This window comes from Saccostrea cucullata, unplaced genomic scaffold (genome assembly GCF_032062105.1).
Source record: "Saccostrea cucullata isolate Sc308-1 unplaced genomic scaffold, CSIRO_AGI_Scuc_v1 ctg615, whole genome shotgun sequence".
Lineage (NCBI taxonomy): Eukaryota > Metazoa > Mollusca > Bivalvia > Ostreida > Ostreidae > Saccostrea > Saccostrea cuccullata.
In genome coordinates, this window is record NW_026926389.1 from 66,027 (window position 1) to 93,293 (window position 27,267).

The 27,267-nt window shown below is 31.3% G+C and overlaps 1 protein-coding gene across 2 annotated transcripts; it reads right to left on the bottom strand.

Moving 5' to 3' along the window:
• Window positions 1-7,401: 7,401 nt before the first annotated feature.
• LOC134271525 (mantle protein-like) lies at window positions 7,402-17,911 on the bottom strand. 2 transcript variants are annotated; one of them, XM_062753723.1, is made up of 18 exons: window positions 17,777-17,911; window positions 17,182-17,196; window positions 14,342-14,362; window positions 14,150-14,200; window positions 13,780-13,857; window positions 13,401-13,442; window positions 13,236-13,271; window positions 12,765-12,812; window positions 12,526-12,561; window positions 12,299-12,376; window positions 12,107-12,148; window positions 11,809-11,844; window positions 11,250-11,333; window positions 11,031-11,042; window positions 10,824-10,913; window positions 9,117-9,137; window positions 8,247-8,275; window positions 7,402-7,553 (listed from the first exon to the last, which is right to left on the bottom strand). In XM_062753723.1, the coding sequence occupies exons 1-17, from the start codon at window positions 17,805-17,807 to the stop codon at window positions 8,265-8,267; spliced, it is 732 nt and encodes a 243-aa protein (XP_062609707.1). In that variant the 5' UTR covers window positions 17,808-17,911; the 3' UTR covers window positions 7,402-7,553; window positions 8,247-8,264. The 2 variants fall into 2 exon arrangements, with proteins under 2 accessions (XP_062609707.1, XP_062609708.1); XM_062753724.1 differs by lacking the exon at window positions 9,117-9,137.
• Window positions 17,912-27,267: the final 9,356 nt, after the last annotated feature.

The following is a 27,267-nucleotide window of genomic DNA, read 5'->3' on the forward strand; positions in this document are numbered from 1 at the left end:
TATGGTGTATTACATCGTAAAGTGTTCAGTTCATATTTGTTCTTTATTTAATTTATTGTACGTATGTGTTTGTGTGTCTAAATAAATATAAAAAAAATAAATTTTCTATCCCCTAATTCCGTTTTTGTCTTTTCTTGCCATCATGTTTCCCAGTTATGCACTATTTTGTCCGGAATCAGGAACATGAAAATCTTTTCCAACAAAACATAAAATACTTTAAAAAGATCCTAAAATGAGTTGATACACGGCAGAGTTATGGTTCTTCATTTACATAAAATTAATAACCACCAATCTATTTTTTTAAGCGCATCTTCGATAATGTGTGTTGATTCTTGTGTATTTACCAATTTTGTAAATTGTGCTACATCATGGTTAGATTTTATATGGTAATTGAATAAAGAAAAATGTAGATAATGAGAAAGAAAGTATGGCATTCAATTCCAAATTCTGTCGCCATAAAGCTGGATACTCATAAGTATCCATATTCATTCTTATAGTTCCTAAAAGAAAACTTAATATATAATCAACTGATTACATGGAGACTACAACACAATGTGAAGACAATTTCCTCCATACTGTGTATTTTTCAAAGCAAACATATTGCTGTAGTGAAATTTTATAATTCTCTTAGATAATTTGTTCGTATTCTTTTTTTATTTACATTTGCCGTAGGAAAAATTTTCCATAAACCCCCTAAAAAATAATAAGTGTACTATTACATAAAAATTAATATTTCAAAAGAAAATATACAGAGAAAAAAACATCAAAACAAAATCTAATTAAATAAAAGGCATTACAAGGTGGAGCAATCAAAACAAGAAATGAATGAAATTAAATCAATTGAAATGAATTTAATTCACACATTAAATACTCTTTTTTTCAAAAATAAAAAAAGGAAAAGATAGTTTCGAATAAAACTTTTCAAAGGTGAAGGAAAATATCAAATTGGTTTTAAATTTTGCGTGACTTTTTTTTTTAAAAATATGTTCTTAAATCTTACATCGCGAGTTTAAAACGAGGAGATAATTTGCTTAAAATTTGCACCTGATAAAAAATAGATGTGGCATCATATATTAATTACGTGTATACGCATCAGAGGTTATTAAACATACAGTATATAGAATAGTGTTTTCAAAAATGCGTTACAATCGATTTGGAAACTTGAAAATTAACCAATATAAAAGGCCACATTTTATAAAATGAAACAAACTTATTCAAAAACTTTTTTATATGAGAAGAAATCATTTCCTTTTGCCTTCATCTCAATTTTAGCTATAAACAGAGGACGATACAATGTATGTAGATTAAAAATAATTCGATCAAGTCAACTGTCGTCTCGTAATATCCTAGTCCCCTTATCTTTGAATGAAGGCTAGGAAACGAAAGGGTGTATACTATTTTTATCATGTTTGGGTGTTCTTCTAAATTAAGGCAATAAAGACTTAATTGCTTGGTTCCTTTTTATGACAAACACTGTTCCCCTTTTCAAAATCTTTTCTTTTTCATTGTTTACTGTTATAATGATATCGCGGATTATTGAAAATGACCTAGAAAAAAAATTAACTGATGATTTCATCAAAAGAATTTACACTTAAATACTAGACTACACAAGTACATGTACGTATGTGTTCTCGTATTTTCCAAAAGCACGAAAGGAACTCTAAATAGTCGTACATTTAGAAAATAAATTTTAAAAAAATTCCTTGCAATACAAGACATCGGTACTGTAATTTTTTTTCATGCTGCATGATTATCAAACCATTTGAAAAATTAAAATTCGAAATCTTTTTGACTTTCACATTATTTTATCCATGTTGTTAGATAATCTAAGTTTTTAAAATAAAATAATTTTGACGAAGGACGTAAACTGCATGACAAATTTTGATCGTCTATCATTTCATTCTTAGCAAATATATTTGGAAAAAAGACTTTATTAATTCAGGGAATAGAATTTCTTTTTAAAAAAAAACAAAATTAGAATAACCAGAAGAATTTACTTAACAGAAGAAGTTATAAATATTCACAAAAGAACCAGGAATCATGAACAATGATAATTTTCAAGCAATGAAATATCAATGACACTTTTAAGCATGTGAAATGTAATGATAAGAATGTGAAGTGTTAGTATGGCTGATAGTATTGTTTGGGGTCGAAATTGTATCAGATACAGAATGATGTATTATCTCTTTTTTGCATATCGTTTCCTTTTCATGATCGATTCAGATAATACAATCTATTTTACTGGAAATATGGTCAGATATAATTTCAAAGTCATCAAAACCATAAGGCTTGCAATATTTAAAATTATTAACAATAAATAATTTGATTGCATCTAATTTGATACTTAGTTAACGGGAGATAACTCGAAAATATATTCCAAATATTGCTTTTTTGCAATTGCAGATTCACTACAGTAAAAATAAATTTGGTTTAACATAAAAGTTTTCTAAAACTGATATTACAATTATCATTGAATTGTCAATGAATGGTAGAAATGATGTCACATTATAATAAACTGTTTGTGTATTCATATTAAGGAGAATGTTTAAACAAAAAAATAAACTTTCGTAAGGAAAAACCTGCAACACTCTACTGTGACGGCAACCTGACAATTTAACTGAGTGTAAGATTGAAATGAAGGTTTTAACATTTCTATCTTCATCTCTTTAAGGACCATATACAATTATCACAGGCATAATTATAGGATTGATGCCCCAAATCGATTGAGGGTCAATAAGAAAAAAAATCTATCTTTCTCTATTCTGAAGTAAAAAGAAAAAGAAAGATTACATGCACAGAAGTATGTACTGGCCCCAGCTTTTCATTTTAATTGAATTTTAGAGGAACTGGGGTTTCATTCTTCAACTGTAAATCATCGCCCGTAAGTAGTGGCAAGTAGTGGTGTCTTCATATAAAGCAGATTTGTTTTAAAATATATATACAAATGGAGAAGAAACATGTTATCTTCAAAACGACATTTAGATATGTCGTGGACGTATTATTATGTAATGGTTTGGGCCGTGGTAATCGTTGTGGATAACTCAGTCGCTAGAGCACCTGATTAGTGATTCAGGGGTCTTGAGCTCGATTCCCAGTTCGGCCCCACATTTCCTCCTTTCCTGATAGAGATTTGGTGCTGTGATCACCCATGAACTTGCAAGTGAGAGCCCTACTAGGGCTGAATAAGATCTTTTGGCTTCGAGGGCAGACCATTTAAGGTAGAACTTACATCGGAAAAGTCTTTGTCACAAGATTTTCAAACTTTTTAAAATGATAAATTAGCACTCGCTTATCAATCTGTTAATGTAGTATAGCCTATGAAACTTGGAACAGTAATTACATAATGTCACTACATATTGTCAGTCATTTTTAGGGGTATTTGTCATGAAGAGAATAAAATAATTCACAAAAACACTTCTTTAAACATCGTCGATTATAGACATTATTAACTGAACAGTATTAAGCATTATTATTCAAGAATAAATTCTTTTTTTTATTAGATTGAAATAAAAGATATGTCCATATTTAGAAAAATATAGGAAAATGAACTGTATTTTAAGACAATTTTCCACCCTCAATTTGTAAATATGTTTCAGAAGTCTTTGTCATGATGTTTTCAATCTTTAATATACTAAAGAAAATACCCAAATGATTACAAAAAGTAATTAAAATATATACCTTTCGCCCCAAACTAAAGAGAGATAGGACTTCTCTTGACCTTTTTACACTTACACTCGATTTCATAATTAAATGACTGTTTGGGGTTTCTTTCAGATTTCATTGTGAATAATTATCAAAAATTGTATTTTTTTTATCAAAAAAGATTATATTTGAGAGAAAAATCAAACACCAACAAGTAAAAATAAGCATTAACAATTAACGAATAATTATGAAAAGGAATGCACATTATTTCATAATAGACATCACAAAATTAGCACACAATCCTCGACACACCATCTAAATTTTGAAAACGATCTACTTTCTTTCAAGGCATTTCAACATCAATGGTGCTAGTCATCAAATTATACGTCATCAGTTTGAATTAGCAATCATTCATGTAGTTTCGCAGGGGAAGTCTCAAAGTTTGGTTAAAACGAAATTTGTATGAGATAAACAGAACTTCTTTAATTGTGTGATATGATATTGGCTTTATCCAACTCGTTGAAATGATGTATATTTGCTCGGCAATCCTCGCGAATATATACACCATTTCAACTCGTTGGATAAAGCCAATATCAAATAACACAATATAGACATCCTCTATTCAATACATGTATAAAGATTTTTGGCCTGATTTTCATGAATATGAAAATAATTATTTTCTTTTCTAAAATTTTCATTGAAGCTGTTAAGTATGGAAAAAACTACCAAAAAATTAATTATGACGTCATAATGGATCTAGCAAACGCTAAACACGTTCACTAGTTATAATGTCATACGACGTAAGTTCTACGTTAAGGAGGAAGGAATGTGATAGTTTAGGCCATAGATATTGACCTGGTCATAGAATCAACTTTAGGGTAAACTGTATGGCTGTACCAATTATATCCACCTGGATAACTCAGTCGGTAAAATATTTGACTATTGATGCAGGGACACTGGTTCGCCTCCGGACCAGCATTACATTTTCTCCTTTCCTGTAACAATCAATCAGTAGAAATTTTCATTCATATATGTCAAAACGATATATCTTAGTCTTTGACGTCTTTTATGTGTTTGGATATTTTACTAGAAATGTGCGTTAAAGGTAGTGTAACACTAATGTAATGTTCGGTAGACGCTTTTTGTTTTTAACGTTTTACCTTTTTATGTTTTGGATTAGTTTGATATGTTGGATAACATTTAAAACTGAGAACCATTATACTGAAATTGGTTTCAATATAACTTTGCAACATAATGATTTTACCATATTCATCTCCAAGTCAAATTTGAGTAGGACCTTTGCAAAATGTAAGAAATTGTAAACATTACTTATTAAATAATCAATTTCACTGTTTCTCAGCAATGATTCTTTTTTCTATTTTATTTTATAGTGAATCATTCCAAAATTCTTCACTCATGTAATATAGTAGCTACATGTATATTCTGTAAAGAGTTTCACATTTTGTCCTTAACTCAGCACTCAAAGCCATTGACCTGTGAGGGTTCTTTATCGTGCCAATGTCTGTCTTGATGCATGGCCTCCGTTCTTAAAGCTGAACACGACTCGTAAATAGGCATACGACATTTTCGATATGATTATATACGATACACTAGGGTATTAACACAAGGGTATACCTTTCGCATTCGTTACACCTGACCTGTGCAACTGTTGTAAGTATCTTTTTTATCTTACTTTCCTGCATTGGAAGAAGAACACAACTATTTTCGCTTCGCTACTGAGTATTGTATAGCATATATCCATGTACACTGTCGACAATTCATTACACTGAACAGTGACCAAGTGACCGTCTCTATTTATAGGGGCCTGCAGATATAGCAAGAATTTCAACAAATATGGCGGACAAATTCTTTGTACGAATCGTGTTCAGCACTAAGCTTTCATCTTAAAGACCTACATTTCACTTCCCATGGCTACCTATTGCACCCCGTTATTAGCAGACAATTTTTTTGTATTCATTTGAAAATGAATTTGATCAATCTCTTCAAACACATGCTGCATATCGGTAACGGTAGCCTAGTGGTAGAGAGTTCGAGAGGGAGGCCCAGGTTCGATTCTCGTTCGCGGCGCTGCGTCATATCATACCTAAGACCTAAACATAGGTAGTGACTGTTCCTTCGCCAAGCGCTCGGCACCATAGGTGAAAGTAAGGGGTCTTTCGGATATGACCTTAAAACGTACGTCCCGAGTCACGGTAGGCGTTGGCACGGTAAAGAACCCTCAAGGCTCAATGGCCCTGAGTGTCGAGTATAGGTCTAAATTTTAAGCCCTTCACAGGCATACGGTGACGTCTCCATATGAGTGAAAAATTCTCTAGAGGGACGTTAAACAATTTTCAATTAATCAATAAATCAAACACATGTTGTTGCCTTCAATACAACATTTAGACATAATGATGACGTATTACCAATTAACAATAACTATCCTCATTCTTATGTCGACACGTTATATCCCGATGATCTTAATATTAAAGATACCAAAGGATCTGGGACATCTGTTTCATATTTGGATCTTTTACTAGAAGAAGACAGTAATGATTATCGAAGACCGAAGCTTTTTAATAAACGTGATGACTTTTTTTAACTTTTCAATCATCAGCTTTTTTTTACTGATGCAGAAATATACATGTACTTTTGTCACCTGTATACGGAGTTTATATCTCTTAGTCATTTCGATACGGAGGAGCATACCAAATATATACACAATTTCTAAAACGATGCAAGTTTTCGAAAGACGAGTTGATGAAGCAAGAATGTGAGCAATCTCTTTTAAAATCATTATTTTGTAAGTCCTATGGTCAATTGTATGACCTCATCAGCAAATATAACTTATCATTAAGACAAATGCTGACTCATTTCTTTCATAATGATTGTTAGGCCATCATTTATATAATTACATGTTCACAATGAGTTGTCCAATGATTTTTCCCGTTATTTCCCGATCATGACAAGTGCACGGCGAGAGTGACCGATCGGCTAGGGATGCGCACTTCTCCATCTCCGATCCCACCACTTACGTTTTGGAGGTTATTGTCTCCTCCACTCCTATTTTGAATTGTTTAAAGGATTTTGAACTCGAATACTGTTCGTTATCTTCACATATTTCTTTCTAAGCGCCAAGTGTTTGGGAAGGAACAGTTGCTGCCTATTTGTATTATCTACTTACATCAGTCACAGCCACCTCATGACCCTCAAGTCAAAGAACGAGCGCTCTTCTGACTGAACCACTGTGTCGGGGGTCAGTCGTCGTCGTAAACCATGACCAAAATGTACGACCCTCTCCCATTCTGGTCGAGGTTGAACGAAGAGAAAATTCTTCGTAGCTCATTAAAATATTGACAAATGTGAGTGAAGAAAAGTCAGATAATGAATTTTATGGCGCCTTTTCAATATTCAGTCGCAGTATACGAAATATTTCTTGTATACTGTTGATGTCAATTGTTGATTTCAATTGCAATGGAAACAAAACTTCCTACTGACTAAATATGACGTCACCATAGAAGGGCGTAAATATTCAAGAATGCGACACTTTTTTGTGATGAAGCAACCATGGGTAGAAGAGAGCTATATGCGGTCCCCGGATCGGTGTTTGAGACGCTGGAGATCAGCAAGATGTCTTTTGTTTGCTTGTTTGATGTTGCAAGATGCGTTCAAAGATCGATTCAATTCATGACAAAACAAGATAAAGTTCACTTTTTTAAAAAAGGTGATTATTATACACAACAACAACAACAATAAAAATGGTTTTAAAAATATATATCTATTTATACAGACGCCCGGGAGATGAAGAACTTTACATGAGCACCGATGGTTTAATGTATGTACATTTTTTATAAGACAACATATGTAACAGAAAGCCAATCCATTTTTCATAGTCACACACTTGACTGTGTCTGAAAAAGAGAAGAAAACACTTCATATATTTTTAACAATATATGTTGGCTTAGGCAAAAATTACATTATTTTTTATTCTAATGCATGCTCAATATAATTTTTTAAGACTGTACTTTTATTATAGATTTTTTTATCAACCATTACTTGTTATCATCTTTTTTAACTTTACTTCAGTTTATTTAATGATTACCAAAGACAGACATTATATTTTGTGGAGACATAAAATAAAAAAAAAAGTTTGTTATTACTATTTGATAATTGGCTTCGATTTCTTGTTAAAATCTTTGATTTTGGTTACATGGAGTATTTTTTGTCTGGTATATATATTTCAGTTAAAACATTACAATTTACACATTTCCATAGTCGCCAATCAATTAAATTAAAGAATTGTTACATGTATATGTAAAATGTTTCAAACAAATAAATTGCAACAATGACCAATGTCAGTTAATTTATTTTCTGGTCAATTTTATAGCCAAAAAAAGTACAATTTTTGCTGTAGGAGTAAGATTTTTTTTCTATTCTTCACCTCCTAATGTTATTGTACCTGAACATATAAGCTATGTGGATGCCATTTAAAATCCTACAATATTAGAGGCTCTTAATTCTCTAATGACTACCTTGTTACATTTAACATGTTAGATTGTTTATGTGTTTTTGTCTTCAGTTATCTTTTCATCATCATTTCTTACCTTGCTCAGTTGAGTCTTTTACTTTTTAACTGAAAAAAAGTAAAAGAAGATTTAATAAGACCCTCGATATCATTTTTTATTTGTTTTTAGTACTTCATTATATTTCCCCTTTCTTAATAAGTGCATGTTGTTGTTTTTTTTATGTATTTGATATAGAAAATTATCACAGAAAATGTTTAAATTATAATGAGGCAAACACATCATGAATAAAGAAATCAAGATAATTATTCAAATATAAGTGCAATACAAATTAAGGCGGCTTGTAAAAAGTGAAACAAAGATTATTTAAAATTTCAAGCTTAATTATCTTTTACTCTGATTTCGAAAGACAAATCCGAAGTCAATTATAACTATGAAATTTCTATTTCAAAAGATTCACATATCTTTTATATTAGCAAATAATATCATTTCTATCACCAGGTAAAGAAAGAAGTTGTTAGAACAATGCCAGTGTTTCAAATATAGAAAAAGATCGAGTGAAAAAAGTGAGGATTCAGTTTCTTGTAGTGAACTATGTGAAATAAACAAAGGGTATATAGCGATGTTAATTGAAATAAATTGATATATGCAATTTTATAGCATTTTGTAAGATCTGTAGAGCTGACATAAAATACGAACATTTTACAAATGTAAGTATTCATTTCTTTGCTCTTACATTCATTCTTACATTAAAAATCAAGTAAAGCGTTGCGTTGCAGGTGTAAAGATAAATATAATGTTTACATTGCACCGTGCATGGTTTATACTTTCCTTAACCATGTATGTGCAAGTCTCACGATTTCTTTTGTATTGAACAAAGTGACCCTTAGCATAAATACGAAAAGCAAAGGTGCAATATATGATAAAGCAGGTTGTTTTAAAGTCCCTTACAATAATCACCGTCGTTATCCCCTGTAAATAAAAGGAAATCGTAGATTTAAGTTTTCATTTTGTCATCTGAGTGATTGTTACTCCTGTTGCAGTGTGACGAATTTAAAGTGGCATCTACATGATTTCTCGTTTTGAGGTAAAGTGTGATTTAATTCAGAAAAAAATGTTATTTTGTTAACACACGGTACATCAATTGTTAGATAGTTGTTAATAATTCTATGGTAATTTTGGCGGAACCAATTTCAACAAGGACAGAATATTGACGTTCAAGAAAGGAGATATTCTTTCCTAAATTTCATTAAACAGTAAATAAATATCTTGTAATCCTTTTAAGACATGCTTTTGTCCAGTAGCTTCGAAATAGTCAATATCCTGAAATACTTGATAGTAGCCATGATGCCGCAATGAGGATCACTAATCAAATGCATTGTTATCAAAATGTATAAAAACATGGTAAAGATTGGAAATGCCATCTTTTCTGTTTCTTTTTTTTTTCAAAACGTGAGCTTTTTGCGTTAAAAAATGCTTATACCAAAAAAAAATCTGTAATTCAGCAAGAGAATAAATCAAGACGGACAAAGAAACAGGGTATTAATAAAGGAGGATAGAAATCGGTTTCAGTGTACATACAAAGAAGAGAGTATTTTTTAGATTTTCTACAGGAAAAGTGTGCTAAAATACTACAGAAACCTATGAGTTACAAAGGGTATCATAAATCTCCTACAACAACCCAAGTCTACATTTTCCTACTTATTCTCACCAATTCATTTTATGCATAATGGAATTGAGGGATCTTATGCATAATCAAAATTATTCATTGAATATCCTGCAGCTGGACCTCCTATTGCTTGGACGGGTTGAACGGCAAAGGGGGCGGGGCCTGACATAATGGCGGGGCCACCGAATCCTCCTTTAGGATCAGCGTAAATTCCAGGGGCACCTCCAATAAGACCCCCACCAATAGAGGCCATTGGGCCACCTGCAATTCCAGCTCCTCCTCCTCCTATGAAACCTCCACCTATGGAGGCCACAGGTCCACCTGCAGCAATTCCAGCCCCGGCTCCTACAAAGCCACCTCCAATAGAAGCTACTGGACCACCTGCATGAAATCCAGGTCCAGCTCCTATTAAGGCCACGGGGCCACCTGCGTGAATTCCAGCCCCTCCTGCTATGAAGCCTCCTCCAATGGCACCTCCTGGGCCACCGCCAACTACGCCAGCCCCACCCCCAATGAATGCCCCTCCTCCACTACCTTTTGAGTCTGTTATGTATTTTTCATGAAGTTATTAAATAGCACAAAATTCGTGTATTTATCAAATATATCTGTTTCTAACTTTTTATTTCAATGAGTAGTTTCAATACGTGATTTAAATTTTGAGGTCCTAAAATATATCTATCACATTTTCGGTACTCTAAAATGCATATAATTAAATAAAAATTCGCTCTTATAAAAAACTTTTCCAAAATTCAATAATTTTTTCTTGTATAGGGTCAATGGAATGAAATCAGACTTTATACTTTTTAGTTTATTACGAGGCACTATGCCAACAAACAGAAATATTTCTGCATCAAATTTTCCAAGAACTGTCCCAATGTTTGAATAAAAAAGATATTCTCATCTCAAGATTGCAAGCACTAGAATTTGATTTCAAAAGAATTTGAAAAAAGGGTAGTTATTTGCAAATGTTTGCGAGGCTGACAACTCACCATAGCCACCATGGGCCTTAGCCACAGGGACGTGGATCTTCTTCCTGTCAATAACTGGGAACTCAACACCAACTGTCTTTACATTGGCAACTAGAAGAGAATTAACAAAGACATATAAGCTTAAAAAGAATAAAAGAACATGGAGCCAAATGTCGCAATATTGTAATCCATACCACCTCGGATGTGTAACAGTTTCAAAAAATATACCTGGCACAGGCTCTGAAAAATTAAAAAAAGACAAGAATTAGATACTTAAATTGAAACCTTATCCAAGGAAATTTAATATTATCAGATGTTTACGCCTTTATCCAATAGATATCTACTAGTATATTTTCAGATCATTAGTTGTGATTGCACATTAAATGACATCATTATAAGGAATAACTTCGTTATAAGTGTGTTCAGGTTAACTGTGTTGCACTGTACCTTTCTTGACACTGTGGATATGTTTGAAGATATCGACTGGGATCTTCTTAACGACCAGTCTTGGTTGTGGTACGTTCTTGAATACTGTAAGAAATAGAAGAAAAAAAAATTGATCTAGAGTATACAGTAAAACCTTGGTCATCCGGACACATTGGCCTGTCTAACAAATGTTGAGGGGAATAACTGAATAGGAATAAAACCTAGAGTACAGTCGGCTGTTGGAAATCTGAACACTTTACGGTTTTAACAAAACTTATATGGAACAGAATTTGCATCTAATTTCTGCCATTAAAAAGTAATAGATCTGATGCACTATTTCATTTGGAAAAATCTGCTTGTTATGTGAAATATGTGTAAACGTGGGAATAAAATATTATGGGAAAGTAAGAACGTATCAAATTAAACCCATGATTTTTTTTTATAATCTTTGATCAACAAAGTAACGTTTTTTTACAGAAAAAAATATTAAGGGACGATATATCTTATCTCTTGAATTAACTTTAGATGTGAGAATGTACTGATATTTTTATTTATAAAGAAACTAAAGACGTCCACTCACCATGTTCAGTGATTGGCACTGGGACGGGCTGTTTCTCTGGAATAAAAAGTTAATTGTGTTAAAATGCATCATATGTTCATTACCATAATTATTATCATTAAATTTGCACTTTAAAAATACAATTGGTTTATTATTTTTAAGGATATATATTACTGTGCTAGATAAAAAAAAACGGAACGTTTATTTATAAAACAAAGTTTAAAAAAGGCTGAAAATTGATTGTTATTTTAAAATTATTTTATATGTCGTCAGGTAAATTTAAGTTCTTTTTATCTTACGCATTGCTTGTCATACTCACTAATTGTGACTCTTTCCTCGAACACTGGTTTGGGTCTGAATACTGAAAAAAATTAAAATTAAATAATGATAGTTAACCCAAAAATAAGACTTTTCATTAGAAAAGGACAGCTTTCTAAATTTAAATAAGTTATATGATTACAATTTTTACGTGAATGTTATTCCCAATCATATATTGTGCAAATATCCTTACTTTTATTTTCTTTAAAAACGGTCTTCTTCTTGACAACAATCTTAGGGTACGGCTGATCAACATGTACTGGTTTGACGACTGAAAAGGAAAGTAAAGAATGAAAGTCAAAGTACGATTTTAAATCGAAAGCAAAATGTAGAAATTAAGTTATAAGTGTCAATAGTGAAAAGAAAATATGTAACAGTTTATATATATATATATAGATACATCCATTGAAATATATTCACCTGTTCTGACTCTGTGAATTGGTGTTGGCACATCGACTGAAAAGAAGGGAAACAATCAGCCTTCATTAAACATTAAAATGTCCTTCTGTGATTTTTTTTAAAAATAGTTCTGAGAAGGAGATGTAAATTAGATACCGTGTCATCTCTTGTTAAAAGGGTTGCATATTGTTGATCTTGCAGCTTCAATTATCTTGGCAAAACTAGAAAATGGTGTGAAATAAATCAATATTCAAATTTACCTGTTTTGTGTACATCAAACTTCTTCACAACTTCAACTGGCTTGATAACTGAAAGAGGTAAAAATTGCGAATAAATATTTCAGCTCTTTTTCTGTGCTTTTTGGTATATCTCAATTATCGTTCTTGAGTCGTCCCTGCATCAGATTTAGCAAACATTATTAGAATTTGCGGGTCAGTTTTTCTTCTCTTGAATAGAAAGGCATTAGACTATATATAGTTACGAAATTATTTGTCTTTTTTGGCATGAAAATAGATCTGCATAATCAACTTTTTAATTACATTCTAAAGTCGATATTCTGAACTCGATGGATATATCCGAGGATTTGGGATATTGAGGTTAAATACATACATGTGGAAAAAGATAAGCTGAAACTTGATTCTTATTTCAAAGGATTCGAGATTTTAGTGTTTGAGATGCTGAACTCCTGCTGAATTATTTGATTTATTTAACAATAAGTAAATTGTACTCACTTGTGTGCTTCCTGATGAATGGCTTGTCATAAATGTCTGAAATTGAAACAACATTCAAGCTTATTTTTCTTGTAACAGGTGGTTGTATGTGTTTGTGATTGTGTGTGTTCGGGGGCCATTTTCCGGTTTTCATCTATGTAATCTATAGTGGTTTAATGTACTCACATTTCTGTACATGTACTCTGGTCTTTCTGATAATTTTAGGTCCTGGAAGAGAAGAATAAATATTTGCAATGAAGATGATAAAAAAGAAAAAAAAAGTAATTTAAATGTGTTATTTCACATTATTACATGCAACAACCAATGGGGCACTTGTAAGCATTACAGACTTCTTTTCATATCATATATGTTATATTCTTTGGGGAGGGGTATCATACGATTATCTATTTCCTGCAACTGAATCATTTGCAATTTATTTCTTCGTTGCATACATTTTCCCCAGACATCATGTTAATTTTATTTTTTCCACTAGGGAACACATTTGAATTCTGAAACTTCCCCTTACAGAGGTTTCTGCGTGGTCCCGCAACTTCATCATACTTACTTGTGACAATTCTTGGCACTTCGTTGCGGATGACCTTGACCTCTTTTTGGACGATCGGAACTTGATGGATGAGAGGAACTGCAAGGCAGATATTTTTTTTCATTTATCTGATTAAATTATATATATCGATAATTTATGCAGAATCTTTTAGAATTTTGATAAAAAATTAAAACAGGGGTACAATCTTATTTTGATAGAGTGTAAAAAATGCATTTAATAATATTACTTTTTTCTTTTTATAAAAACCACCAAGTGTGTATTCAGTGTTTTATAAATTTAAATACTTTTGAATGAAAAACAAGCTTCTTAATATAGATTCCTTTCAATTTTACTTCGGTTTGGGTATATGTTTAATGACGTCATCACTTACCATGCCTGTGCACGTCGTGTGCTACCTCATGTACAGCCTGCTTAGCATGCGCTGAAAAAAAATGACAGCATATGATAATGCGATCGCAATCTAAGATATTACAGGGAATGCGTAACTAAATTACAATGTAAAATGAAAAAAATGCATTACATTTCGTTTGATTAATTTGTAGTAAAACAGGTTAATACTTACGTACAACATGCACGGATGGCTCTGAAAACGGAGAAAAGGACAAAATATTACACTTTCATTGTAAATCCATTATTTTGTTTAGCTACATAAATATGTAATAAATATTTTATCAAACTAGTTTAAGGAAGCAATTTAAATGAACATGACGAAGTCTGCATAAATACCTATATCATTGAAAGTTTATTGAATCACTTTAGAATTAGATAAGGGGCATAACTACACATTCCGAAAGTACTTTTGGTAGGAAAAATTGAAATTTGCTTCTTAGATTAATTTACAGGTAAGGGGGTATGTAATTTGAAATTGGTGCGATTTTATTCGCAAAGTAACTTTTTCCGATGCCTGGTAATTTGTATGAAATTGATCTAGAACGTACATTTCAAATTGAATAAGATTTTGTATATCTATTTTTTGTAATCTTTGAAATCAACAGTCTTCTTCCATTTAAAAAAAATGGGTCAATGATGATAACTTTCATAATTAATGTATCCTATATAGACCTTATATATAAAAAATTCAACAGACCTGTGTCCTAATTACGGATCGTAATGACTTGATATATATTTATACGCAGTCACGATGCGCCAGGAACATAAAATACATATAAACCTGACTAGGCATGCTTTAGTTACCGCATTTATTATATATTCTGTTAATTGGCGATAGAAATAACGCACATGTCCGAGTTACCTCCCGTAGCTCTATTACTATAAGTATGATTTCTATCCAAGCCAAATAATGATGGTTCATAAAGTACGATTTTCCTATATTACTATACGTAAATTTATAAAACTTTTTTGATAAGAAATACTAATTGCAAATGTAAATATTTACTGACGACCGCGTTTAGCAGTAAAATCATTTTTTTTCTCAATTTGAAAAGCTACATTTTACCCACTCTCTAGAGATAAAGATCATTTTAATGATATTGACTGTCTAACATTAATTAGCAAACAGTTAAAAGAACAAAACCACATAAAATATACTAGTAGGATATAATAATTTGATCGTTAAACAAAACGACTTTTTGATATTAAAGCAATTTTCAGGCCCGTGGAAAACGCCCCTGAATGAATGTATAAAATTCATTAAAATGCATGCCCCCCTCCTTCTCCAATATTTTTAAAATAAATGTACCAGAATGTATCAGAATATCAAACTGAACCCTATCCCGTGTCTCATGAAATGGAATTTTTGAGTTCGATGAATTTTTTTTTTTTGTTTGTTTTTTTTTGTTTTTGTTTTTTTTTTTTTTTTTTTGTTTGCTTGTTTTTTTTCAAATTTCTTTTTTCTATTTGCATGACTTACATGTGCATGGAAAAAGCCATTTATTTTAGCCTATTCTGCAATGTGTAATTTTTTTATGTAGACTCCTCCCGAATGTAAAAGAAATGTTAAACTTAACCCCATTCAGTGCCCCCACAAAATTGAATTTGAGAGTTTGAACAATTTTTTTTTTTTTATTTTCCCATTATTTGCATGATTTGCATGTAAGATTTTGTAATGAGACTAAACCTCACATTTTTTTTCTAACCCTAGCCTTCCCGTTTCTCTACTATGATTATTTGAACAGCTGCTAAGGGCCTGAATATCTTTGACGAGGTTACATAAGTAAAAGAAGTGTAGAATACTGTGAGATTTTGTTAGGGAATCTACTCCCCCCCCGCCTCTTTTATCTAAACCGCTACTATAATTCAGACGTTCATCAAAACAACTTCTTGATACTTAAGCAAATTTCATACCCATAGATCGTGTTCCATTTTTTTAGTGTATTTTTAAGTGTAGTTTGGATATGTAAACTTTCATTAAGACGTCCCCACTCTCTCACCTATTTTCTAATAAATGTACCAAAGTGTCAAAAAAAGGTCAAATTGAACCCCATTCAGTAGCCCCACTGAATCGAAGTTTTGAGTTTCGAACAATTGGCATTTTTTTAAATATCCCCTTCTATTTGAATGATTTGCATGTAAGATTTTGTAAGAAGACTAACCCCCTCCCCTCTCCCCTTCTCACCAACAGCTTTTCCTCTCCCTTATTTAAAACGCTGCTCTGGGTCTAAATTTCTGCTCATGACATAACATAAATGAAAGAATTATAAAATTCTTGTCATATTAATTTACTGTTAGTCTGCTTTGAGATATAATTGCTTTTAACATTTAATGATTTACACACATTGTACATCCATATCACAACAGAATAATTATATAATATTTTCTGTATGAAATTGTTAACATGACAGATTTATTCGTTCTTGGCCGCTTACACCAATGCAGACATAACGACAATCGCAAGAACAAATGGCGTCTTGTAGATAAACATGACATTTTACCATGCATCAGGTACGCTTCATTGCCCAGGGCCCCATACATCATTGAACACTGCAGCGTAATAAAATGCACAGAGGATATCAATTGATCATTACACGCTTGGCTGATTTTACTTAAATACATTAGCATAATTTTGCCTAATTGCAGGTGCCGGATCCTTTTATCAGCCTGGTTTTGTCGAGTCGTTTGTTCGTGTGAGCTCTTTGCGACACACATAAGTCAACGTGAAACCAGTCAGAAAGGATGATGAATTATTTTCATTTACCACTCTTGTTTTATTTAAATTGCAAATAATTAATCCTCAAGTGATTCATTAAGATTAACACCATAAGTTTATTTGACAATCCGTTTAATGAATTGTTTAAAAAAAAAGTAAAATGACTCTTTTAAATTAGCCAATGATATGAAAGTGTGAAAATTCACGGGTCATTTAAGATAGTTTGATCTTTGCGTGTCACTGCCGAAAACGGATCTTGATCTGACATTTTACGACAATCTTGAAAAAATACTTACCGGCAAGAGCCCCGACTGAAAATACAAAAACAAAATCATTAAGCAAATTAATTTACCATAATAAGTATTTTCTTGCAAGATCTCTTTAAGACATTTTTTTCTTTGCACAAAAAATATGACAGCGTAACTCTATTAAGAATATTAATAAATTATCTTTAATAGGATTCATTATTAGTGATAATTAATGCATAAATCTTATTTTGGTAGTGATTGATGCATAAATCATTTCTAAATTTGCCATTTCCTTATTTTCTATATCATAAGCGAAAGTCATTTTTAATAACACTTTTTTTTCTATGAGAAATTATTGAAGATCTGACTATTTCAAATTGAATTCAAATTCACTCTTCAATTTTTTTTCTTTATTCAGTTGATTTGTAAATACACTGGCGGGAAAACTTGTAAAACAATCAATTTAAAATTCAATTTTCTTTAACAATTTTTGATTTAAAAAAGCCAAATATATTTTTGTTAGCATCAATAAAGTGTCACATTTATTCATTTTCAATCACCATTTCATTTAAAAAAAATATTTTGAAAAATAATTAATTTTCAAAAAATTTAATTACATAATTAATACAGTTTTAAAACTTACCAATAAGCGATAACAATAAGGCCGCAATCATGATCAACACACGCGGGTAAGGCAATGTCTTTATGAAGCCGTACGGCGCTAACTCACAACAAATGCTATATATACGTAGCTATTAATTGTCGACAACGACCTATCCATGGACCCGAATTCTTAGTAAGTTCCTTAAAACAACGCCCATTTTTCTGTGGTTTTAAAGGCCCCGCCTTCTGCTTGATTTGCATAAACCGCACCAGTCGAAGTGTTTGCTGCTCATGAATATTCATTTCCTACCTCGAGGCCCGGTGAAGGGTGAGCAAATATATCACAGGACTGACTTGCATCACGTAGAAAAGGTTACTAAATATCCATTTAAACAAATCAAAATGCAAACCTTTTCTACTAGGTAATGGATTAAGATAAGAGAGAATATACTTTACTAAAAGGTATTTAAATTTTGAAATTTGGCATCTGTCACTGAAAAGGTGAATCGATTTGGTTGTATTTGTTAACTTTTTTCGTTCCATATTGCAAGGAAACAAGTTATGTAGTCATTATGCTATGTTTTTTAATTGCCCTGAAGATATTTTATTTCTGTGTAAAAAGGACGCTTGTCATTTTTCCTTCTCGATGGACTACTTGAAATGGTGTACTGTAAATCTAATGGTTTTCTTTATTATCAAAATACAAAAAAAAAAATATTCATATTTCTTTGATCTCAGAATTACACACGTCTCGTGTTAGTATTTATATTAAAAGCATTTTACCCTTAAAAAATCAGCCTTTTTTTACTGGCATATTAAGTAAATTTCACGTTGGTTAAAATGCAGATCTTGAAAATTCAAAAGTACAAAGTATCAATGGCATCATACTTCTAGATACACAATTTAAATGGAAATACCAATGTTTTAACAATGACACAACATCAGCTCAGAGAAAGATTTTAATTCAAATCAACGACCTATGCCCTTTAATTCCATGGTCTCTTTCAAATCTCTTAAACTTTGGCCTCTTTCACAAGTATTAAGGTAATATATTGATGTCTATGACCTATATTATCTTTCACCTTATTTAGAATGTAATCATTCAGGAAAATATGGTGCAAAGGAATTTTTATCAATTTAATGTTTTTGTGACAACAAATTACAAACTGAAATATTTTACCACAACATTAAGAATCACGCAAAGCCTTTTGTTTTTTCTTTGCAAAATTTATTATCAGAGCTTCTGCATAAATTGTATGGATCCAAAACATAGATATATTATTCCCAAATGCTTATGTTATTATGACAAAATGATAGCCAAACTTTTGTAAGTATTTTCCTATCGCTTTGAATTTTTCATTTAAGCATCTCCGACTCCCTTCATTACAAACTTCTGTTCCTGACTTTTTAGAAAAGACTTTTTTTACTTAAATGCCTATGCTTTCAATAAAGCAGCATTTTTGTTAAGTAAAAAAAAATATTTCTCAGGAAATGGCCCTATATGGTCCTGCCATACGTGACATTACTGAAGAAAGGTGTTGGTTCTATACGGTAAACTATTAACAACCTTGACCTTTATCTTTTTTTCATCTATCAGCTCAATTTTTTTCATTGTTATTAAATATCAACATCACATTTCATTTTGTTAATAATTTTGATTTACATAACATCTGGAGACATCTGGAGAAAATGATACTTTTCAAGCCCAAAAGTCCATTAAACAATACAAATTTTGGAGGAAATCAAGGGCCTCTAAAAATCAGAGTTGGGATTAGATGCCATGGAGAATTGAGCTTTCCCTGTCCAGCGCTCATATCCGCCGTGTGCTCCTTGTAGAGTTCTGAAAAAAAAAATGAAAAACCTGTCGAGTATTGAGTTTCTAAAACATTTTCTATGAAAAACGTCAGTCATCACATTATTTGATGATAGATTTTATTTACTGCTAAGGTCATTGTATCGACCATAGAACGCGCGAAATGAGGACTTTCGAAGAAAAGTAAACTATTTAATGTAAAATATATGTTACAAAAAAAAATAAATTTGCTATAATGTGTGAACGTACTTAGAAGCGGTTGTGAAGATGGAGGTAAAAACATGATAAGAATGGATGCAATTTAGGCGAGGATTTTGTGAAGGTTTTATTTTCGGGGGGTTGGGTTGGGGGTTATAATTATTTTTGTTATTATTTTACTTTCATGCAATACAGTCTAACAACACCATCAAAATTGGTTTCGTGCATATTGTCAAGGTAACTGCGAAAAATATTTATTAGTTTAAAATACTATGACAGAATTATCTTCGTTCTTCGATACTTGTGAATGAAAAAGAAACCAAAAATATTATTCAATTTTCCTGACAGGTCATCTTTTCATTTCCCATTCGGAATCTAGCAAGTCAAAACCTTATGAAAGTAATGTAGCTTTACTAATGAAACAATGCATTAAGTGATGTAACGATAATGATGTGGTACCAAAAACGACAATTAAAGTCTTGTGATGTACATTTTGTAGGTCACAAAAGTCACGTCAATTTTATTACTTATTAACGCTTGAATTAAACATAAACTTTCTGAATTTTTGTAGGGTTTTATAATTATGCAAACATTGTTGTTTTTTTGTTTTCAACGAAATAATTTAAATGCTATTTTAAAAGATATTTATTACCAGGATGCTTTATTTAAAGGTTGTTGATTGCCCTCAATTATTAATTCTAAAAGATGAAGAACAAGATTTAAAAGCTATTAAATAAAATAATAACAACGACGAAACAACTTGATTTGCTGATTGACCTGACCTTTTTACCTCCGTGTGCAAACCTATCTCAACTTTATGTGTTATAAAAATCGTAAGCGTCTATTTATTCCTTATGACTTTTGAAAGGTTTGTTGAAGGTCTCAATTCAATACGGCAGAAGAATAAGTGATGCTTATTGATATTCCGAAGAGTACACAAGGAAACGACCCTGTATTCAGTCTTGTGTATTTTTCAAAGTTAAAGGGACATAGACACAGTTTTAGCTAGAAAATTTCAATTTTTTTTTTACCATTTTTATAGATATTTATATAAGGTCTTTCTAATGATCATCAAAAATTTGAACTTTAGTTGTTGAGATACAAGAGAGATTTAGAGCTCCAAACCTTTGTTATGTAAACAGAGTCTGTGTCATGTTTTGTTTACATAGATTAATATACTAATTTATGTCGCTAAAAGCAAATAATTTCAATAAAGAAGTTAATTTCAAATACAATTTGACAGTTTCTAGTGATTCGCTGAATTTCATTTTGTTATATATTTTCTATATGTAAACAAAAACAAGGCATGGGCCTTGTTTACATTTTGAAGAATTTTACGTTTTGTATCTTGATTGTTTATTAATAAATGATGTTCATTTTTTTGCTGATCATTAGATGATGCCTTAGTTAGGAATCGTAGGCATTAAAATTGTTTTTTTAAAAATTCAGTTGAAAGTGTTTCCATGTTCTTTTAACCCTGATGAACAAATTAAACAATATGTACCTTAATGCAGTAGTATCCGTGCTATAAATTTTTAACCATTCAGCAACAGAAATGCTTTTGTGGAAAAAGAATAGGAGGGAGGTCCCTGAAGCAAATGTACACAATATATGAACAGCAAATCTATATTCTTTAAAACGTAAGTAACCCCTCACTAACCCCAACCATTCCCTAATACAAAGTACCTGCACAGCTTACAACCCTTCATCAATGAAGCCAAATTACAATATCATTAGATGTTGTATGTATAATAGAAAAAAAAATAATATCTCCACACAAGGAAAAATGCAAAGTATGAAAGAAATATGCATGGAATACAAGAAACAGAGTAAAGAACGCAGTTAAATAAGTGAGAGATAGACATAACTAGTAGATCAGCATACCGCAACAATGTTTTAACAAATGGAAAGAATGCAACAACAGATCAAAAAGAAAAAAAATATAGATTTGAGCCAATACCCAGACGTAATACACAGAAAATCTCTTGCAAAGAACAAGCACCATTTAGCAGGAATCTGAGCTGAGGTGCAGGTAAACAGATTATGTTGAAATTTTGACGATATAGTTACACCGTGCGAGGAGCGCTAATATGGCTAGCATAAAAGTTTACAATGGCAAGAGGAACAGACATAAAATAGGCGCCTTATCATACATGAAAAGGACGAAACATCATTTGCTGGGTGGCACATTTATTACATAGTATCGGAAGGAACCATTGACAGAGTATAATCACGGTACTTATTAATGTGTCAGAAAACAGTGTTATGTAAACACGTTACAGAGTAATTGCCGCATATTTCTGTTACATGAACATTCTGATATGCATGCAGAAACATATACATATTTATATGTGGTAGGAAAAGTACTCCTTTCTGCGACTTCTTCAGCCAAATCCACCTAACAAAAACTCTTTTTGATTGCATGGTTCTCTTTATATATATTTTTTTTTCGTATTTGTGTGACAGGGCTTTCCATTCTCTTCTTTTTGAAAAGTTATCCGTATAAAGTTTGTACGATATTCATTTTTATTCAAAAAATTGATAACAAAATGCAATTATTTTGAGAGAAAAAAAATTGAAAACATTTGGAGGAAAATTAATCATCATTTACTATTTTTTATTTCCCCATAATTAATGATTCTGGCAATATAGTTTTTCCCCTGTCCGTCCGTCTGTTTGCAAAAAACTTTAACCTTGCCCAAACCTCTTGAATGGGGGGGGGGGTTGGTGGGTGGGGGGGGGGGGCTATGACTTTCATATTTCAAATGTGTGTTCCAAGTGACAAGTCCTTTAATTCTAAGTACCATTAAATTAGACGTCGATACCACGACCTTTCGTTTCACTTTTACCAAACATTTTCAAGTTTTAACCATACCAATATATTTTAAATCTTTGATGCTAGGGCTCTCATATGTCACATGTGTATTTTCCCTTAGCGTTTGACCCTCTTTTTAAAAGACTTTAACCTTGACCATAACTTTCAAAACGTTAGTATTAGGGCTTTAATAATTTACAGGTTTATTTCTCGTGACGTACGTGTTTCATTAAGTCTATAGATATTTGACCTTTTGACTTTGATCTTAGATTTTGGTCCATTTGTTATTTTTTTTTTACCTTGATCATAGATTTGGAACCGTTAAAATAAGGGCTTTCAGATTTGACAGGTGTACTCCTTTTGACAATATCTTCCTTTGGATACCGACAATTTTACCCTTTAGACCTTGACCTAGGATTTTGAATCCCTTAAGCATAAAGCTAGAAGCTTTCCACTAAATTATACAAGCACTAAGTAACATTCATGAAGTACTCATTTTCCCAAATTTGATTACTTTTGTTTTCAGGAATTCTTGGTCAACAAGCTTAAAAAAAATTATTCATAACCTTGATGTCAATTTTATCTTACTTCTACTTTTTATGTAATAATATCAGGCTTCAAATTATACATGAAAAAAGTATTACATTATAACAGCTATTAAAGAAAGGTACATATATAAAATAGATTTTCATATCCAATTCGTACTGATTATGTTCGAAAGAAATAAAGTTCATTAAAGAATCCTTGAGAAAACCGAGTTGCTTGATCATTGCTGTTGTTTCCCTGTTTATATTTTAAATCTTTTCATATTAAATGTCACTTGAAAATTGCAATTAATTAATTACGTAACTTGTTAAAATTGAAAGTTTCGGGTTTTTCCTCTATATGTCGTTAATCATTTCCCCTTTTTTCTTTTGAAGATTTATTTGTCTTCTTTTTTTTAACTAAGTTAAGAAGTTAAGTAAAAGTTATTTAACCCTTGAAAATTACTGCGATCAGGCAAAAGATAAAAAAAAATAATTAGAAAAGCAATTGCAGTTGTTTCTTATAAATGTTAAAAAAGAATAAACGTTGTCGACTTATTGTTGATTTGAGACTTTCTTTAAGAGACAATGCATCCGAATGTTAAGTAGAAAATAATGAGTGCTATTAATTTTTGCTATTAATATGTTATAACGATAGACAAGTGCACACAAATACAATTTTTTATCACATGCTTATCTAATTCTATCTAACTTTTGTTTAAATTTATTTTACATTCAAAAAATGGTAACTTATCATCGCACCTTTGGCATGAGGTACTGCTAATTGCATGTTATCAATGTTAACACAGATAGTTTTTTATGACAAAATCTGAATATGCATCTGTTTCATTTCCTTCTTCCTTCTCTTGTTTGATAATATATAGACTTTCATTTAATTGATTTATTTGTAGAATTTTTTCCGAGATTAGAAAAAAGTACTATCTGGACATGAATAAGTACATGCATAAAAATTCTTTTGCTATATTGCTTCTATAAATATGTATTGTAATAAAACAGCTTTGAAAAAAAATAATTTCAATCGGTTAAAACAGTCATTTGACTGAAAGAAAAAAAATACCTAGAATAAATGAATATAGATATTTTTAACAAGATTTATATAGCGTCAATACTAAACTAATTTATCATATTTCAGTAAATTTCCTCTCCTTTGCCTATACATTTCAAGAAATAAAAGAAGGTATTTATTTCTTGACTATTTGTATCTATAATTAAATATTTATTCTAACGGATACTACATAATATGTTTGTATATTTTATAGAAGTAAAAAATATGTATATGTGAAAGACAAAGACAATTTACATTTTCATACTTTGCATAGTACGTAAATGCCCAAAGCTAATTACTACGAGGGTTGTTCGAAAAGTTCGTGGACAACTGTTGTATCTTTTTAATTTAACGTCATATGTTATCCAAATTTGGTAGAAATATTTTAACAATAAATCCAAATGATTTGTATTTCAATCTTACAAAATATCACGATTCATTTAAAACTTATCCAGATTTTAAAAATGGAAAATCGGATTGCAGAGCAGGTCAAAATTAAGTACGTTACAGATAATACACTATATAATGTCTGTAGTCATATTCTCTGTAAAATGGAGTAAAAACGAAAAACAACCTAAAATTCAAATTAAGAATTGTTACATTGATTTGTATACAAAACTATGGCTTTATAATTTGCTTTGTTGATAAGAAATCAAATTGAGATGATACGTAGTCCTTATTGAATACGACAAAATAGACGACGTTTTAGAACGTCATGGAGCAGCAGATAACGATGCAATTTTGTGATTTACTCAGAAAAACCCCGAATAAACTCTAAAAATGTTGGAGGAATCAAGAAAATATGTCACAAGCGAGTTGTGCATGTATGTACAAATAATACAGGTAGTATTTGAGTGACAGAGGCTCTGTATCGGATTAGGACAATCTGTGAAGGTACGGATTAAGAGTAAAAAATCTAAACAAAGACTGTAAAAAGTTGGAACTTCAAGGAAAGACATAGGCGCTTCAGAGTTGCGTATCCTGTGAAAGCAGACTAATAAAATAAATTAAAACCTTAAAAAAGGAAATTATACAACGAGAGCAAAAAAAGTAAGTGGGCATTAAATTATACTGTGTGAAATGTATAGGGGTAGTATTTTTTAAAGAAATTCTTGACGTATGTTTTGACGTTATATTGCCGTCAAGAGTGCTCCGCGGGTACAAAACATGCTGATTTTAAAATGAAGTAAATTGATTTCTGTTAGATCGAATGGAATGAAACTTCACACATCAACAAAACAAATATTTTTACATATTATATTGTGCTCATTTGAAATATCTAGTGAGTAATATAACGAAGATTGACATCGTCCACGAACTTCTCGAACAACTCTCGTATATTGTTGACTTTCAGCAGACTAATTTCTTGAGTTTTAATTCAACTTCTAACAACGAAATCCAACAAGTTTCATGTACCGAGTCATAATCTTAAAAACAATATATTACGCATGTCAAATGATTGCTACACGTCTTTTACATCGGCAATTTGATTGGCGGGCAGAAGATGCTCTGTTCTTTGTGGCACCTGGTCCCACATGTAATATTCGTGTTAACCTTGTTTCCAATGTTTTTAATTGAACTTTTGAGCTTGAATTCTGTTTGTTAATTCCATACCGTAAGTAAATGTTAGAACAAACTTGTGTGGTGAAGACAAATATCCAGAATAAGACGGAAATGCTATTAGGAAATGTGAACGTATTCTCCTTTGTCTTCAGGGAATTTATCTAAAATTTATACAGTTTAATTAATGCTGTTGTATCTAGCCATTCATGCATGATTCATTATTAGTCTTGTTTGTCCTTTTCAATTGCATTTTGATCAAATTCAGATTAAAATTTTTATTACATTTTTACAGTGATATATTGTAATTTATTCATTGAACTGAAAAGGTTGATATTCTGTCACTGTGTAAAAGGATATCAAAATGATATCCTTTTACAGTGTGACAAATCTCAGAAGTGCGGTTAAAAAATTGACCTTATTAACATTAAGAGAGGGTGTTATTAAGATTTTTTCTTGACCTGATATAAAATACATAGAAGCAAATGATAGAGAAGAGTAAATGAACCGAATAGAACTGCCAAATTTAACCCCAACATATCCAAATATATTAGTAAAATCCAAGCTTACAATTTTTCCACCGTACTTACATGTATCTTTGACGTCTTTTTTTTTTGGTGGAAATTCTATATTTTTAAAGTCGGTTTAATTCGTTGCACTAACTTGAACAGAGGCAAAGGAAAAATCAAAGAAAATGTAATGAAATGAAAATTACTTTTATTTCTAAATAATGTTCCTATGTCATTCATTTGTTATGTTGATATAATACACGAAGAAAGGCGATTACATTTGCAGTTGGAAAATTTGAAAAAGACTCATGCTCATTTTCAATAAAAATAATAAAACATTGCATTCGTCTATATAAAGCATAATGCATAATAAAGACAAAGCTACATCAGAGAATAGTCATCATTTATGAAAGTCATAAATGATGACAAATTTTCTGATGTAGCTTTGTCTTTATTATGCACACTTTATATAGGAATGATTTTTTCGCAGAACTTTTCAAGTGAAAATGAGGATAGCTCTTTTTCATTCCAACTATAATTTAATCGCCTTTCTTCGTGTATTATATCAGCATAACAAATAAATGACATAGAAACCTTATTTAGAAATAAAAGTAATTTTTCTGTTGATTACATTTTCTGTGATTTTTCCTTTGCTTCTGTCTTTTTGTAATGCAAACATGGGCTACATGACTTCATAGTTTAATGGTTGATTTCAATAAGAAAATATAATTTAGCAGAAAAAGTATATGGTACATTATAAACTTGTGTTTTTTTTTTCCTGTGCATTTTGAATACTCAATTTTCAATGACCCACTGTGAAAAAAAAATGGAAATAAATACTTGGTCTGACATAAGGAATATGGAATGTAGTACCATTGCACTATTTGAGTCAAGTGGAAAGCAATAAGTATCTGAATTGCTTATAAAATAGGACGAACAACCTTCACGTGCTGAAAACGAATTGTTGTTATGTGGTATGCCAATCGGTATCGTGATGATATACTAAAAGCATTGTCATTTGTAATGTAGTGAATTCATAATAAAGG

What these genes read in the sequence shown, in the direction of transcription:
- LOC134271525 (XM_062753723.1), bottom strand. Translation starts at nt 17,807, where the DNA reads ATGATTGCGGCCTTATTGTTATCGCTTATTG. An exon ending in GCCATCCGTGCATGTTGTAC is followed by an intron (nt 14,201 to 14,341) that starts GTAAGTATTAAC and finishes ATTTTTTTTCAG; the next exon opens with CGCATGCTAAGCAGGCTGTA. An exon ending in CGTTTTTAAAGAAAATAAAA is followed by an intron (nt 12,149 to 12,298) that starts GTAAGGATATTT and finishes AATTTTTTTCAG; the next exon opens with TATTCAGACCCAAACCAGTG.